This window comes from Hippocampus zosterae, chromosome 8 (assembly GCF_025434085.1).
Source record: "Hippocampus zosterae strain Florida chromosome 8, ASM2543408v3, whole genome shotgun sequence".
NCBI classification, from domain to species: Eukaryota; Metazoa; Chordata; class Actinopteri; order Syngnathiformes; family Syngnathidae; genus Hippocampus; species Hippocampus zosterae.
In genome coordinates, this window is record NC_067458.1 from 14,353,547 (window position 1) to 14,370,855 (window position 17,309).

A 17,309-nucleotide genomic window follows, 5' to 3' on the forward strand; every position below is an offset into this window, starting at 1 on the left:
GAGGCTTCTTATATTTTCTGCTGAGCGCTCTTCTCAAAGTTGAATCTCATCTTTCCTAGAACTCCCACCATTTTTCAAAGAAAACTTACAGAATGTAAAGGGTGAGGAGGGAGGTATCGCCTCCCTGCGCTGTGAACTGTCCAAAATCGGGTTGCCAGTACAATGGAGGAAGAACAGTTTGTCACTTCGGGCTGGCAGGAAGTACGAGATGAAGCAGGATGGCTGCTTCCTTCAGCTTTACATCAAGGAGCTTAAACTTGAGGACAGTGGCAGCTACACCTGTCAAGCAGGAAATGCAGAAACTACTGCTACTGTTACAGTCAAAGGTACGTTGAAGTTCATCAAGCAAATCAAGCGCATGCTGTACAATATACAAAAGCATTCTCTCCCAAAAGTGTTATATGGGCTTCATCTCAGGGCTCCGTGCAGGCTGGCAGTAGTTTTTATGGATCGATCTTGCTGCATATCTATCGTATACTGTATGTACCCTGCAACTGAGTGGCAACCAGTCCAGGGTGTACCTCACTTTTACCAAAGTCAGCCGAGATAGGCTTCAGCTCATCCCTGACCCTAATGAGAACAAGCAATGTCAAAACTGATTGATGGATGATGGATTCAGTTTGGCTTTCGTTGTATTAACATTTTGGACATTTAATGTCCATTATTGCCCAGAGCTACGGCCGTTCTTCAAGAAAAATTTGGAAAATGTGCGGGTGGATGAGGGCGGCTCCGTTTCTTTGAGCTGTGAGGTGTCTAAACCTGGATTGCCAGTTCAATGGAAAAAGAACAAGCTTCCTCTGAGCGCCAACAGGAGGTATGAGATGAAGCAAGATGGCTGCCTTCTCCAGTTTAGCATTGTGGACCTCAAACCTGAAGACAGTGGCAGCTACTCATGTCATGTAGGAAGTGTAGAATCAACTGCAACTATCATAGTGAAAGGTAGGAAAAGAGGCTTCTTATATTTTCTGCTGAGCGCGTTTCTCAAAGTTGAATCTCATCTTTCCTAGAACTCCCACCATTTTTCAAAGAAAACTTACAGAATGTAGAGGGTGATGAGGGAGGTATCGCCTCCCTGCGCTGTGAACTGTCCAAAATCGGGTTGCCAGTACAATGGAGGAAGAACAGTTTGCCACTTCGGGCTGGCAGGAAGTACGAGATGAAGCAGGATGGCTGCTTCCTTCAGCTTTACATCAAGGAGCTTAAACTTGAGGACAGTGGCAGCTACACCTGTCAAGCAGGAAATGCAGAAACTACTGCTACTGTTACAGTCAAAGGTACGTTGAAGTTCATCAAGCAAATCAAGCGCATGCTGTACAATATACAAAAGCATTCTCTCCCAAAAGTGTTATATGGGCTTCATCTCAGGGCTCTGTGCAGGCTGCCAGTAGTTTTTATGGATCGATCTTGCTGCATATCTATCATATACTGTACGTACCCTGCAACTGAGTGGCAACCAGTCCAGGGTGTACCTCACTTTTACCAAAGTCAGTCGGGATAGGCTTCAGCTCATCCCTGACCCTAATGAGAACACGCAATGTCAAAACTGATTGATGGATGATGGATTCAGTTTGGCTTTCGTTGTATTAACATTTTGGACATTTAATGTCCATTATTGCCCAGAGCTACGGCCGTTCTTCAAGAAAGATTTGGAAAATGTGCGGGTGGATGAGGGCGGCTCCGTTTCTTTGAGCTGTGAGGTGTCTAAACCTGGATTGCCAGTTCAATGGAAAAAGAACAAGCTTCCTCTGAGCGCCAACAGGAGGTATGAGATGAAGCAAGATGGCTGCCTTCTCCAGTTTAGCATTGTGGACCTCAAACCTGAAGACAGTGGCAGCTACTCATGTCATGTAGGAAGTGTAGAATCAACTGCAACTATCATAGTGAAAGGTAGGAAAAGAGGCTTCTTATATTTTCTGCTGAGCGCGTTTCTCAAAGTTGAATCTCATCTTTCCTAGAACTCCCACCATTTTTCAAAGAAAACTTACAGAATGTAGAGGGTGAGGAGGGAGGTATCGCCTCCGTGCGCTGTGAACTGTCCAAAATCGGGTTGCCAGTACAATGGAGGAAGAACAGTTTGCCACTTTGGGCTGGCAGGAAGTACGAGATGAAGCAGGATGGCTGCTTCCTTCAGCTTTACATCAAGGAGCTTAAACTTGAGGACAGTGGCAGCTACACCTGTCAAGCAGGAAATGCAGAAACTACTGCTACTGTTACAGTCAAAGGTACGTTGAAGTTCATCAAGCAAATCAAGCGCATGCTGTACAACATACAAAAGCATTCTCTCCCAAAAGTGTTATATGGGCTTCATCTCAGGGCTCCGTGCAGGCTGGCAGTAGTTTTTATGGATCGATCTTGCTGCATATCTATCATATACTGTATGTACCCTGCAACTGAGTGGCAACCAGTCCAGGGTGTACCTCACTTTTACCAAAGTCAGCCGAGATAGGCTTCAGCTCATCCCTGACCCTAATGAGAACAAGCAATGTCAAAACTGATTGATGGATGATGGATTCAGTTTGGCTTTCGTTGTATTAACATTTTGGACATTTAATGTCCATTATTGCCCAGAGCTACGGCCGTTCTTCAAGAAAAATTTGGAAAATGTGCGGGTGGATGAGGGCGGCTCCGTTTCTTTGAGCTGTGAGGTGTCTAAACCTGGATTGCCAGTTCAATGGAAAAAGAACAAGCTTCCTCTGAGCGCCAACAGGAGGTATGAGATGAAGCAAGATGGCTGCCTTCTCCAGTTTAGCATTGTGGACCTCAAACCTGAAGACAGTGGCAGCTACTCATGTCATGTAGGAAGTGTAGAATCAACTGCAACTATCATAGTGAAAGGTAGGAAAAGAGGCTTCTTATATTTTCTGCTGAGCGCGTTTCTCAAAGTTGAATCTCATCTTTCCTAGAACTCCCACCATTTTTCAAAGAAAACTTACAGAATGTAGAGGGTGAGGAGGGAGGTATCGCCTCCCTGCGCTGTGAACTGTCCAAAATCGGGTTGCCAGTACAATGGAGGAAGAACAGTTTGCCACTTCGGGCTGGCAGGAAGTACGAGATGAAGCAGGATGGCTGCTTCCTTCAGCTTTACATCAAGGAGCTTAAACTTGAGGACAGTGGCAGCTACACCTGTCAAGCAGGAAATGCAGAAACTACTGCTACTGTTACAGTCAAAGGTACGTTGAAGTTCATCAAGCAAATCAAGCGCATGCTGTACAATATACAAAAGCATTCTCTCCCAAAAGTGTTATATGGGCTTCATCTCAGGGCTCTGTGCAGGCTGCCAGTAGTTTTTATGGATCGATCTTGCTGCATATCTATCATATACTGTACGTACCCTGCAACTGAGTGGCAACCAGTCCAGGGTGTACCTCACTTTTACCAAAGACAGTCGGGATAGGCTTCAGCTCATCCCTGACCCTAATGAGAACACGCAATGTCAAAACTGATTGATGGATGATGGATTCAGTTTGGCTTTCGTTGTATTAACATTTTGGACATTTAATGTCCATTATTGCCCAGAGCTACGGCCGTTCTTCAAGAAAGATTTGGAAAATGTGCGGGCGGATGAGGGCGGCTCCGTTTCTTTGAGCTGTGAGGTGTCTAAACCTGGACTGCCAGTTCAATGGAAAAAGAATAAGCTTCCTCTGAGGGCCAACAGGAGGTATGAGATGAAGCAAGATGGCTGCCTTCTCCAGTTTAGCATTGTGGACCTCAAACCTGAAGACAGTGGCAGCTACTCATGTCATGTAGGAAGTGTAGAATCAACTGCAACTATCATAGTGAAAGGTAGGAAAAGAGGCTTCTTATATTTTCTGCTGAGCGCTTTTCTCAAAGTTGAATCTCATCTTTCCTAGAACTCCCACCATTTTTCAAAGAAAACTTACAGAATGTAAAGGGTGAGGAGGGAGGTATTGCCTCCCTGCGCTGTCAGGTGTCGAAGCCCGACACTGCCATACAATGGAAGAAGAACAAGTTGCCATTAAGAGCAAGCAACAAGTATCAGATGGCACAGGATGGCTGCCTCCTGCAGCTCAAAATCAGTGACCTCAAACCTGAGGATGAAGGTAGCTATACATGTGAAGCAGGAAGCGAAGAAACCACTGCAACTATTTCTGTAAAAGGTACGTCCACTTGACAGTTTGGGTGCTCAATAAAAGGCACTGTTTTTATATACTGTATGTACACAATTGACCACTGTTGTGTTCCTTCCTATACATTTCAAACGTTTCACATATCCATATGGATATTTGTATAATCTTTCTCCAGAATTCCCAGTTATATTCAAAGCTGACTTGCAGAGTACAGAGGCAGAGGAAGGAGATAAAGCCTTCCTATCCGGTGAGCTGTCTAAACCTGGAGTGCCAGTTCAGTGGAAAAAGAACAAGCTTCCTCTGAGGGCAAATTGGAAATATGTAATGAAACAAGATGGCTGTCTTCTTCAGCTGAACATTATGGACCTCAAACCTGAAGATAGCGGAACATACACATGTCAAGCAGGAAGTGCAACGAGTTCAGCAACTCTAACTGTGAAAGGTATTTAACTTTTTTTTTTCAATGCACACCCGAGTAGTCAAACAAAAAAAAAAAAATAAAACACCAAAATAATTATGCTAATGTATGACTAAGTGCCGCATATTCACTCTGCACTATATGTTGGGCAGACCACTAATTCAACATTATGTTTAAATGTGAGGCTGATCTAATTAGATCCCAAACATGGAATGAAGTTTGATCAATGGTTTGTCCAATAGAGTTGCCATTATTCTTCAAACAACAATTGCAAAGTGTGGAGACAGAGGAGGGCGGTTCAGTCTCTCTGTACTGTGAATTGTCTAAACCTGGAGTGCCAGTGCAATGGAAGAAGAACAGGCTGCCTTTGAAGGCCAGCAGGAAGTTTGAGATGAAACAAGATGGCTCCCTCCTTCAGCTCAACATCAGTGACCTCGAGCCTGAGGATGGCGGTAGATACACATGTCAAGCAGGCAGTGCAGAGACCACTGCAACACTGTCTGTAAGAGGTGCGTCCATTTAGGAGAAAGTAATTCACCCCAATTCTTTATCACACTATTTTAATAATCCTTTTCCAGAGCGCCCAATCTCATTCGAAATCGAATTGCAAAGTATGGAGGCAGAAGAAGGAGACACAGCCGTTCTGTCCTGTGAGCTGTCGAAACCTGGAGTGGCAGTGCAATGGAAAAAGAACAGACTGCCTCTGAGGGATGACAGGAAGTATGCGATGAAACAAGATGGCTGCCTTCAACAACTCGCCATAATTGACCTTAGACCCGAAGACAGCGGAAGCTACACATGCTATGCGGGAACTGCAGAGACTTCTGCAACTCTAGCTGTGAGAGGTATTTCTGTTTGGTGGACACACACACTTTTAATTGAATAGTAAAATTTAAAATTGAATTGTTTACATGATGAAGTTAAATTTGCATTTAAGTTTTGCAATGTATCATGTTTATGGACAAGTCAATCTATAGTGTTACAAATAAGCAATTTTATCCCGTTCTCATTAGAACTCATACATCTAAGTTTGATCAATTATATACCCACTTTTTAGAGCTTCCATTATTCTTCAAAGAAAAATTACAAAGAGTGGAGATAGAAGAGGGATGTTCAACATCTCTGTTCTGTGAGCTGTCAAAACCTGGAGTGCCAGTGCAATGGAAGAAAGACAAACTGCCTTTGAGGGCCAACAAGAAGTACGAGATGAAACAGGATGGCTGCCTTCTACAGCTCAACATCAAGGACCTCAAATTGGAGGACAGTGGTAGTTACTCATGTCAAGCAGGAAGTGCAGAGACTGCAACCACTTTATCAGTGAAAGGTACCGTACGTACTGGATGAAAATCAGTGGTGAATCAATATTTATCTAAAATGACAAAATTACAATAAAATTACTTACCAAATGTACTACTTTTTCTATCAATAACAATACATCTCGACACAACTGTAGTGTAGTTGGCTATTTTGCTATGACCAATCAATCACAGCACAGAAAAATACTGATATGATTGAGGGCCAGAGCTGGCCCTGGGAGGACAATTTTTAAATCATATGGAGTCGAGAATCACTTCCATTGCTGATATGCTGTAGTTTCAGTCAAATCGACCAGCACTACTGATTCTGCATGGCTTGGGCAGTATAGACTTACTTAGTAACATATAGAGGCTATAATTTGTCTTTCAGCCAGCATAAAAGTCCTTGCCATCCCTGTTCAACAACCAGTAGTGTGCATAGTGGTCATGTGTCTCAAACAAATTCTGTCACCTAATTTTGTTGGTCATCTTCAAGTCCTCTCTTTGTGTTGAATTCCCCCAGAGCTCCCGCCATTGTTTGTGACAGGCCTACAAAGTGCAGAGCGAGATGAGGGAACCTCATTCTCTCTATGCTGTGAGCTCTCTAAACCTGGGGTGCCAGTGCAATGGAAAAAAAACAATCTGCCTCTCAGGGCCAACAAGAAGTATGAGATGAAGCAAGATGGCTGCCTTCTTCAGCTCAACATCGAGGATCTTAAACCTGAGGACAGTGGCAGCTACACATGTCAAGCAGGGAGTGCAGAAACCACAGCAACTCTTTCTATCAAAGGTGTGTATGTTATACACATTTTATGTTCCCTCTCAATCGTTGATGGTGTAGTGGTACACTCGCCCCGACTAGTGAGCGATCAGTGTGAGATCGGTTCCCACTCACGGTGGCGGTGTGGATGTAACTGTGAATAATTGTTCTTCTCTTTATGTACCTTGCGACTGCCTGGCAACGAGTTCAGGGTGCAGTCCGCCTTGCGCCCGGAGTTAGCTGGGATAGGCTCCAGAACCCCCCATGACCCTGTTCAGGATAAGCGGTGTTGAAAATGGGTGGATTTACCTCTCACAAAAGTCATCACTTGATATTTATGGAGATGCCTGATTATAAGATGTCCATCTTCAAAATGGCATTGTGAAGCCTTCACCCTTTACCACAATAGAATAAATAATTTATTAATATGTGCCTATTTGTGCAGCGCTCCCTCCACTGTTCAAGAAAAAGCTACAAAGGATAGAGGCAGACGAGGGGGCTACAGCTGTCCTGTCTTGCGAGCTGTCGAAACCTGAAGTCTCAGTACAGTGGAAGAAGAATGCGCTGCCATTGAAAGCTGACAGGAAGTATGACATGAAACAGGATGGCTGTCTGCTTCAGCTTCATATTAAGGAGCTCCATCTTGAAGACTGTGGGAGCTACACATGTCAAGCAGGAAGTGCAGAGACCACTGCAACTGTGTCTGTAAAAGGTATGTGCATCAATTTACTGATTTCCCGACAGAATTTTGTTTTACAGTTCTGTTTTTTATTTGATGATATGAATCCACCCACTGCTTCTATATTAGGTAAATGCAGGACATGTGCCCTTACAAATGTTTGTTGGTAATACAAGATGTCAATGTTTTTTGTTAGTGATGCAAATATTGCATTGGCTCTCAATTGATTCTGCAGGTGAGTATATGTTATTTTAAGGGACAAGTCGTGACTTTACTTATTTCCCTAATGCATTCTAGAACTGCCTTGCTTTTTCAAGAAAGAATTGCAAAACACCGAAACGGAAGAGGGAGCCACAGCAGTCTTGTGTTGTGAACTGTCCACACTTGGTGTGTCGGCACAGTGGAAAAAAAATGGAATTCCACTAAGAGCAAACAGGAAGTATGCGATGAAGAAGGATGGCTGTTTGCTGCAACTTCATATCAAGGAGCTAAATCCAGAAGATAGTGGAATTTACTCATGTCAAGCAGGAAATGCAGAAACCACTGCAGCGGTGTCTGTAAAAGGTTGGTACATTTACCGTAAAATAAATGTACAGCAACAAAATTTGAATAATTTCCCCTCACCTTCTAGCACCTGAGACTACTTTGTCAAAGAATGAACCCCCCATGGTACGACCGCGAACAAGGAGTACCACCTCCGAACCCGAGAATGTGAATCTCCCCAATGCACACCCAATCCCTCCTGAACCCAAGACGAGGACAGTGCGAAAAGCATCGATCACTGCTGTAGAACAAGATGGAGAGGCCATGGTTAATATCAAACAGCCCATTCAGTCTTTGCAAATAGAAGACCAGAAGGCGATGCAGACTGAAAAACCGACAGAAAATGCTCAGTACAATGTGGACCAAAATGTGGAGGTTTCCGCAAGACCAGCAAATCTAGATGAGAAGGAGCATGTGATTGAAAGAGTTGAGACGGAGAAGATTCAACCAGCAAAGCCACAAATGAAGGCAGAACTCAGTCAACCAGGCAGAAATCTTGGAAATAATGGTGTTGATCAACAGAAGCAGTTTTTTAAATCTCTGGAAACAAATCCAACGCAAAACGAAAAACCATTCGAAAAAGTCAGAGAAGTTGAAATACTTGATGACCACCCAGAAACAACATTGTGGAAGAGAGTTGAGGAGGAGAAAAAGGTTATGAAACCATCAACAACAGCCTTTGAGATCGAAACATTGGAACCAGATGTTAAGGATAGTGATGTGGGGAAGACTGGGGACGGTGTGTTACCTCCTGTGAGGTCAAAAGGAAAAGCAGCAAGAGGAAGAGAGACTCCTGAAGTTGTTAAAAAAGAAACTGAGGAGTTCACTCTTCAGCCATCAGACGCTGCCCTCAATGATTCTAGGGATGGGAATACACTGAGAAACCACGTAAAAGAACTCGCGGCCACAGAGAAAGTAGAGGAGCAAGTGATACAAGTACCATCAGTAAATCAGCTGGACAGCCACTCCGGAAAAAGAAAAGAACTGCATCAAGATATAAGGACTGAACCTATTCCCCCAAAGCCACCTGTGAGGTCAAAGAGCAAAACTAGGACAGGAATGGAAAAACGACTATCAAGAGACACTGAAACACATCAAGATGAACAAGTGGTGACAACGGCCAAAGCTCAGCTACTAAAAGAGACGGGAAGGTCGTTGAAAGACGAAGAATCAAGACTTGAGAAAAAACAGTCGGCATCAGCAGACGCTGATATGGTGGAAAAGTTGGTTCTACCCAAACAGCTGATAAAACATCCAGTCAAACCTATGAGAAAAGAACCTGAAATGGACAAAGAAGTTGCTGCCGGATCAATGGCAAGGAAGGACGACCACCAAGAAGTGCCAATGATGGAAGAAATTCCTCTCCTCTACATCTCTGAAGATGAAACTTTCTCAGAAGCTTTGACCGAGATCCCCATAATCGAACCCGGTGGCTTCTATGATGAAACGTCAACCCAACCCTACACCCAGCCTATCATTTTGGATCTCCAGAAGCCAGTCCAGGATGCTTCACCAGAGGTTTACATCAGTGCTGAAGATGAACCACAAATGCAAGAAGCAACCGTCAAGATCCAGACTCCCTTAAAAGGCTACGAAACTGGCAAAGATACACGGCCGGTCTTGAAAGAGGTCTTTAGCAACCAGTGTGCAGATGTTGATGGTAACATCACTCTAGTGTGTATTATAGAAGGACATTATGACAGCGTGTGCTGGCTTAAAGATGGTCAAACAATCAGTAGTGATGAACGACATTGTATTGAAGCCGCAGAGGGTGGAGTATGCTCTCTAGTTATCACTCAACTGACCCTTAGTGACAGTGGCATCTACACATGTGAGGTGGTCAATAAATCTGGTATGACGTCCTACAGTGGAAACATAACCGTGGTTCCGCTACAACAGCCTGCTCAGACAGTCGGCAGGCAAGTGCACCCACCTCTCGCCGCAATTACTCCACTGCAGTTGGCCCCACTGAGGCCTGAGGACAAAACACAGATTCAAGATCAGGCCACTTCGGGGACCGATGCTGATAACTATGTCGAGAATATCGACGTCTCTTTGTGGGAGGCCTACAACCTGACAGAGCAGCACATTCAGATGGGCCAACAAAAGAGGAGACCATCGTCTCTCATCGCCACCAGCTCCGGTGAGTAATACATGGATCTTATTCTCAGCACATTTTCCATTTTCTTCATTAAATTGTCTTTCTTTTATAGTGTCAAGTCCATCTGATTATGACACTGCACCAGATGTGATTGAACCTGTCGAAATTATGACCCATCCAGCAAGGTAATAGAGCAGAGGCTTTGTTTTATTCTCATGACGAAAACTTATGTTTCATTAATATTACCGCAGGGAACTTCCTGAGGCAACAGACCAGATGCCTCCGAAGGACTTGAAACAACACTCTGCTGATCCCTGCCTTCTCAAGACCTTTTTACAAGTTCAAGGTAAGCAGCGATACCCATCAAGGCTTCTTCTTTCTCGGCTCCTATCAAGTATATCAATGATTTTGTGTGCCTCTCATTCATAGGCACCCAAGAAGACCAAATGAGAACACCATCTCCTAAACACCTTAGGGCGCACACACCTTTAGCTAGCACTGTCTCTGGATCAGAATCCGAAGGGGAAGAGGATCAACGCGAGGTTTGCGCTTTGTATCTGTCTTTCAGATGTGTGATTTTAAAGCACAAAATCAGCCATCGCAATTCGGCTCAGCTTTGATAAATGACATTGCACATCCAAAGTATAATCTATTTGACGCAGAATCAACTGTGCAGCAATTATTCCTGTTGAACAGACAGAATCCTGGGTGTGTTTGGTTGATCCTTTAGTTCAGTTTTTTATTTGAGCAATACGGTTTGTGCCCATTTTTGCACACTCAGACCTTTGTAAATCAGACCCCTAGTGTTTGAGTTGAGAAAAAGGAGCCAGCTTAGTTAGGGTTTGTTTAAATGTTCTTCTATTGGTGATTGATTGCATTTGTATTATTTTGCAGTTGAACAATTTTTGTTGCGTGATATTAATGCACGTAATTGCTTTTTACTTCCGTTAGACATTTGAAATGTATGTGGCGAGAGCAGCCTGCAACCCCAACAGTGGAAGCAAGGACAGTTTTTTACTGAAGGAGGGTCAATTCGTCGAGGTTCTAGACTCTGTCCATCCAGACAAATGGCTCGTGAGAACCAAACCCACCAAAACCAACGCTGCCCGACAGGGATGGGTGTGTCCGGCCTACCTAGAGAAGAAGAGAAAGGTTAGGCGTTCAATTCTAGCAATTGGTGGAATGATTAAACAGTTCAGGTGTGGCAGAAATAAATGCAGCACTGTTCGGTTTTTATTTTCATTGATTATTGTTTTTAATTTATTTTTTTAGGAGGCCTTCACACAATTGCGGGCACCTCAAGAGGATCTTGATGGAATCGGTTCCACGGGAGAAGAGTATAGGAGGGCTTTGAGGTCTGTTTGCATTACAGGGCACCTATTGTCTATTATTGACTAAAAATATATATATATTTTTCCTTCCAACGTTTTTTCTTTAGCCAACTGATTCAAGGACTGATTGATGGTGAAGAGGAGTTTGTGAAGGAAACGAGGCTGTTTATTTCTCATCCACTAAATTACTTGGACTCAAGTCTCAATGTTCCTATCCACATCATCAACCAGAAAGATATCATTTTCAGAAATATAAAGGACATTGTCCTTCTTCATGAGAAGTAAGTACGCAATAACCAGTGTATAAATGTGTATATGCACTCATCTGCAAAATTGGACGGAAAGAATACAAACAGACTCCAATTTTCTGCAGTCAGCTTAAGCCTGACTTTGACATTATAAGCGGCGGTTTCAGGTCTATTCTCCCTGGGTTGAGAGCATGTACTACGGATGATGACGTCGCTATGCATCTGATCCGTCACTTTGAGGACCTTGAAAAGTATGTTCACTACATGCTCGGACAAACACAAGCAGAGGCCTGCATTGCTGATAAAGCTACCCAACAATATCTCAAAGTAAGCCCCATAAACATTACTCTGTATGTCAGCATACACTGAAAAAGACAACAGTACCATTTTTAAGTGCATTTCTTGCTGTAATACAGGAGTTACCAGGATCCGGTAGACCCGAGGCTCCCGTCATAGATACCTTGACCTTCATCCAAAGACCAGTTGAAAGGATTCAGACATATCAAGCATTGCTGAAGGTCAACTATGAATAGTTTATACCTTTTTTTTGTTTGTTTTCAAACATTTCATGCGTTAGTCCACAGGGTGTTAACTCTGTTCTGAATGAACATTTTATCTTCAGGAGCTAATTAAGAACAAGGCCAAAAGCGGCCAGAGCTGTTGTTTGTTGGAGGATGCATTCTCCCTTGTGTCCTGTCTACCCTGGAGGTCTGACAATCTGCACCAGGTCTCCCTCATTGAAAACTACCCCGCCCCTTTGTCTGCCCTGGGCGAGCCTGTGCGGCAGGTCAGCAAAAGCATCGACCACATCTTGAAATGTTATCTCCAGAAGGGAAATAATTTTAAATAAATTCCTTTTTTTCTCTCAAAGGGAGCCTTCACTGTGTGGGATGAAACGCCAGACACTAAAAAGACCTCTAGAGGGCATCAGAGACAAGTCTTTCTGTTCAAGGAATGTATTGTCCTATGCAAACTGAGAAGAGATGCCAGTAAGAGCTGTGATGTGTATACCTTCAAGAATAAAATGAAGGTAATAAAGTGATCATTGTGTCACTTTTGGTGGCTTCATGTTGACGCACAAATCCAAGTTCACGTTTCGACTGTGCCAACCACAGCTGAATGATGTTGAGCTACGGGAAACAATGGGAGGTGACGAGAAGACTTGGGAGCTGTGGCATGAGCACAGGGGCTCGGTGCGGAGATATGCACTGCAGGGCCGTTCACCACTGGTGAGACTTTCCTGGCTCAAAGACCTGAAGGAGCTGCAGCAACGATCCATCCTGCCCACTAACAGTAAGCCGATTACGATGACAGCAGATCTACTGCAAACCTCTATCGTTGTTTTTATGAATCTTGTTGTCTTTTCCTGCTGTGTTTGTGTCTATCCATCAACAAGACCCCCCTGTGTTTACATCACTGCTATCGGATTGCACGGCAAAGATCGGGCAGACAGTCAAACTGAGCTGCAAGGTTACAGGATCGCCCCAGCCAGTGATCACTTGGCTCAAAGGTCAGAAAACTGAAAAAAAGTGTATCACATTGCATTGGTTCACACGTATCGGATGTCTTCTTCTCAGATGGCCTTGTGTTGGAGGATGACCCTCGGCACATCATCACAGCGGACAGATCCGGCACGTGCATTCTGATCTTGGACAGTTTAACTGCAGAAGACTCTGGACAATATCTGTGCTACGCTAACAGCAGCATGGGCAGCACTGGCACTCTGGCTACTGTTGTAGTGCAGGGTAAGTCGAGAGGGATTCGATTGAAATATCATTCTATGTGCACTTTACATGTTCAACCTGGAAAGGCTTTGTGCTTACCGTATTTTAAAATGTTTTCCTCAGCTCCACCTAGATTTATTAGTCGGCTGGAAAGTACTTGTCTGATCGAGAGTGAGGACCTTCACTTTACTTGTTCCACTCTCACAACTCCTGTTCCCCGAATCAGGTCGGTATGAAATTTGCAATTGCATATTTATAAAAATAAAATAACATCAATTAAATTTATCTTATTCTCAGAAAAGTAAATTTATTAAATGGACTTTTCTGAGAATGTTTAGGCCAGCAGAGAAGGCCTTACTGGCCCTGACAGAACACCACTGATATTTGTTTATTGAACATAAAACATATGCAGTAAAATTGTAAAAAGAAAGAAATCAGTCTTCATTCAACACAGTTATTATGTTCAAGGGAGTAGGAAGAAGTAAAAAACTTATCTAGTCCTTCCCCGTTATGTGTTTATATCTAATAAATCATTTTTATATCAATCAGAAAAGAAAAAAAGTAAGAAGAAAGAAGTCTCCATTAAGGCTCATACTTAACCGTGATATTTCTACAACTTTTGATTTGTATCGGGATTATATACATCCACACCCTGGCACTCTTGTGTCAATTTTCTCTTGTATTCATAAAGGATATTTCAATACCTTTCTCTATTTATCAACTTTGTTCTGATTTATCATTATATTTAATGTTTAGAATTTATCATTTTAATTCTGATTAATGTAGGTTGTTTGGACTAATTTTTTGAATTTGTTTTTTAACTCAGCAAGCGATTTACTCATTTTCAGGTCCGTTTCGAGATTATTCCACAGATTAACACCTTTGATAGATACACTTCTTTGCTTAATGTTTGTTCTTGTTTTGAGTTTTTTGAATAAGTTGGTACCTCTTAAATCATAGCTGCTTTCTCGAATTTCGAAAAACTTCTGAATGTTTTGGCAGAGCAGGTTATTGTGTGCTTTGTACATTAATTGGGCGATTTTAAAGTCAACCGGGTCATAAAATTTCATCGTATTTAATTTGCTAAATAGTGGATTTGTGGGTTCCATATATTTTGATCTATTAATAATTCAAATGGCTTTTTTTTGTAGTTTTAGAATAGGGAGTATGTTTGTTTTGCAGGTATTTCCCCATATTTCCACACAGTAGGTCATATATGGTAATAATAATGAAGTGTATAATGTGTACTAAGATCTCTTATTTAGCACTTCCTTGGTTTTGTAGAGGATCCCTACGGTCTTGGCTATTTTTCTTTTTACGTTATCGATATGTGGTTTCCAACATAGTTTTGAGTCTATTACTAATCCGAGAAACTTGGTTTCATACACTTTTTCTATCTCAATTGAGTTTACCATAATTTTAGCTTGGTGTTTGATTGGTCTTGTGCCAAAAACAATTAACTTCGATTTTTTTTCAGGTTAAGTGACAATTTATTTCTGTCGAACCAGTTTTTAAATTTGTTTAATTCGTTTTCTACGGTTGTCAGGAGCTGTTTCAGATTTATTCCAGAACAGTAGAAAGTTGTATCATCAGCAAATAGGACACATTTAAATTGTTTTGAAACCTTGCAGATATAATTTATATATAAGATGAATAGTTTTGGACCAAACACTGACCTCTGAGGAACGCCGTGAGTGATTTTCAGTTGATTCATTTTTTTATTGTTAAGCTGCACATACTGAAATCATTTTTCTAAATAACTTTTTATCCATTTATAAGCTGCACCTCTAATGCCATATCTTTCTGTATACTGTATATATATGCTGTATATATTTGTGTTTTTTATGCTTTCACTGTGTTGTTTATGATCATCCAATCTGATCATGGTTAATCTTTTGTTCTTTGAAATGCAAAGCAAAATTCTGACGAGTTAACGATGGCAATGAACTCCTCTTTTTCTTCCGCAGGTGGATGAAAGATGGCAAAGAGTTGAGTGACACGCAAAAATATTCAGTCTCGAATGACCGTCGAAGTGGAATTTTGTCTCTCACAGTCGTCAGTGCAACAGAGGCAGACATCGGACTTTATGAGTGTGAGGTACGATGCGATCACATGGACGACATGCCGACTATTCGTCATTGTCAGAGATGCTTCGTAAATACAACGAAATATGTTTCTTCCATTTAAGCTTTCGAATGAGTTTGGTTGTGTCAAGTGCAAGGCCGGTCTGTGCCCCTCATATGTCGCCCCGAATGAATCTGAGAGTGACCAGACGCATGACCTACCTCCAAAAGGTAGGACAGTTTGAGCTATACACGGTAATTTTGCAGTAGAGAACATAGAGGCCGCAGTGGGGATCTTTTTCTTTGGGACCTACTTTAATTTATTCTACATGAAGGATGTAGGAGGAAGTAAGCACATGCCATCATTCACAACAATCCATGAGTGTTCTCATTTTATAATGTCACTTGACAGTCCTCTGGGGAATTTCATCCATTCTGTCATGTTTTTTGCATTTTAAAACATTTACTTACTTTTCCTTTTATTCACTTCATATGTTTACATCTGGAGTTGTTTCGTCTAGCATACCAGTTTCTGGTTTATTAGGCTGCGGAAGAATACAATACCTTGCAAGAACAAAAAATGGATGCTTGTTCATTGGAACTTCAGTATTGGAACTTCAGTATAGTAATTACAATGTCTAGCTATTGACCACTCTTGAGAGTTATTGAAGATACCGTGGATGATAAACAAAACAGACAAAAAGGAAACAGCGACTTTCCTGAGTGAATTGAGAGATAGTAACTACAAAATGGAATGAATACATTTGCTTCATAGAATATATTTTATCTTGTTTTCACTCCCCACATGGAGGACACAAACTTTTTCTCCCCAAGATGGAGGCATCACAACCACTGATGTGTTTTAAAATAATACTTCTGGTTCTCGCCGGCCACAACATTCCCTTCATGTATTAAGGATATCAAATAGAGTTACAATGTTTAATTCAGCATTGTAGCGTTTTACTCGATCTAAAATAAAAATAGCTCTCATGTTCCACACATGTAAACACCGATATAAAAACATACAAAATAAATGTTAGATTCATGCCTCTGTGATCATGTAAATTGCGTTAACTGAGCATGATTATCTTTGTAAATTCAGAACATTTGTACTGGATCTCTTTTTGAAAGATTTTGCAAGTGTACCGAATGTTGTAGTTGGTGAGTTTAAGTAGATGTGAGTCATGCTATAGTTAGTACGTCAAGTCCTAAAATTTAAATGCAAAACACTTTTATTTTATTTTATTTTTTTACCCTTTCATTCTCTATAACCTTCATATTTTCCTCCTTCTACTCGTCCAAAAGCAGAAGGTTCCTCATGCGGACCGCTTCCTGTAAGTCATCATTGTCATGATAACATATCATGTTATCGGCTCAGTGTTGCCCTTTTTTCCTCCCCCTCTCGTCAACGCATGCCCAGCGAACTCTTCACCACCACAAATATGCGATGGTCATGTGCTGAACAGATGTTCTCATGCAGGATTGGGCACATGCCCATATCTTGTCGATGTGGTGGATACTTTACTGTAGTTTAACTGTAGCCTGAAGGCACAAATTATTTCAGTTTTTTCCCGTAATCTCAGGTAATGTATGTTTTACTCATGTCTATGTTGAATCATTACATTTAGTAACAAAATACTATTTTGCATTTTTCTAGATGAAGACTCAGAGGGTTGGTCCTCTGCCTTTGTGAAGAAGTGGCTACAAACAGATTTCACCCCCTCTTCTATTGCTGAAGGGCTTTTTCCACCCATTCATGAACCGTAAGTAAAACATGACACTATTTCTCTTCTTTAACTTTGGACTTTAAAAAAAAAAGTGAGTTGGCCTATTCATTTTCGGGCGGTTTGGACAAATAGTACCTCAATGATATTCGGATTAAAATGTAACTAAAGTGGAAAATATCTACAAAACAAGTTCTTGCACTTAATAGTGGTTTCTTGTTCAGCAGTGTTGTGCCATCCTTGAATGGCCATATTTATGCAAGAGAGCCCTTTGCGCTCGAGAAAAAAATTACAATATGCCGATATTTTGTCCTGTGACCTATGAGGGGATGAAC

General features: G+C 41.9%; 1 protein-coding gene across 1 annotated transcript in view; it reads left to right on the forward strand.

The window, feature by feature from the left end:
- The window catches only part of obscna (obscurin, cytoskeletal calmodulin and titin-interacting RhoGEF a), a 43,008-nt gene that overhangs the window by 16,355 nt on the left and 9,344 nt on the right, over positions 1-17,309 (forward strand). Inside the window, exons 31-63 of the mRNA XM_052074926.1 lie at positions 60-326; positions 1,008-1,274; positions 1,621-1,887; positions 1,956-2,222; positions 2,569-2,835; positions 2,904-3,170; positions 3,517-3,783; positions 3,852-4,118; positions 4,264-4,530; positions 4,749-5,015; positions 5,085-5,351; positions 5,564-5,830; positions 6,325-6,591; positions 7,007-7,273; positions 7,538-7,804; positions 7,872-9,926; positions 9,997-10,069; positions 10,136-10,230; positions 10,314-10,426; positions 10,836-11,036; positions 11,157-11,239; positions 11,323-11,496; positions 11,631-11,790; positions 11,880-11,981; positions 12,086-12,250; positions 12,335-12,493; positions 12,579-12,756; positions 12,860-12,973; positions 13,041-13,208; positions 13,311-13,413; positions 15,155-15,284; positions 15,376-15,481; positions 16,908-17,013. Coding sequence (XP_051930886.1) covers positions 60-326; positions 1,008-1,274; positions 1,621-1,887; positions 1,956-2,222; positions 2,569-2,835; positions 2,904-3,170; positions 3,517-3,783; positions 3,852-4,118; positions 4,264-4,530; positions 4,749-5,015; positions 5,085-5,351; positions 5,564-5,830; positions 6,325-6,591; positions 7,007-7,273; positions 7,538-7,804; positions 7,872-9,926; positions 9,997-10,069; positions 10,136-10,230; positions 10,314-10,426; positions 10,836-11,036; positions 11,157-11,239; positions 11,323-11,496; positions 11,631-11,790; positions 11,880-11,981; positions 12,086-12,250; positions 12,335-12,493; positions 12,579-12,756; positions 12,860-12,973; positions 13,041-13,208; positions 13,311-13,413; positions 15,155-15,284; positions 15,376-15,481; positions 16,908-17,013 — 8,290 coding nt within the window. The remainder of the gene's footprint in view (positions 1-59; positions 327-1,007; positions 1,275-1,620; positions 1,888-1,955; positions 2,223-2,568; positions 2,836-2,903; positions 3,171-3,516; positions 3,784-3,851; positions 4,119-4,263; positions 4,531-4,748; positions 5,016-5,084; positions 5,352-5,563; positions 5,831-6,324; positions 6,592-7,006; positions 7,274-7,537; positions 7,805-7,871; positions 9,927-9,996; positions 10,070-10,135; positions 10,231-10,313; positions 10,427-10,835; positions 11,037-11,156; positions 11,240-11,322; positions 11,497-11,630; positions 11,791-11,879; positions 11,982-12,085; positions 12,251-12,334; positions 12,494-12,578; positions 12,757-12,859; positions 12,974-13,040; positions 13,209-13,310; positions 13,414-15,154; positions 15,285-15,375; positions 15,482-16,907; positions 17,014-17,309) is intronic.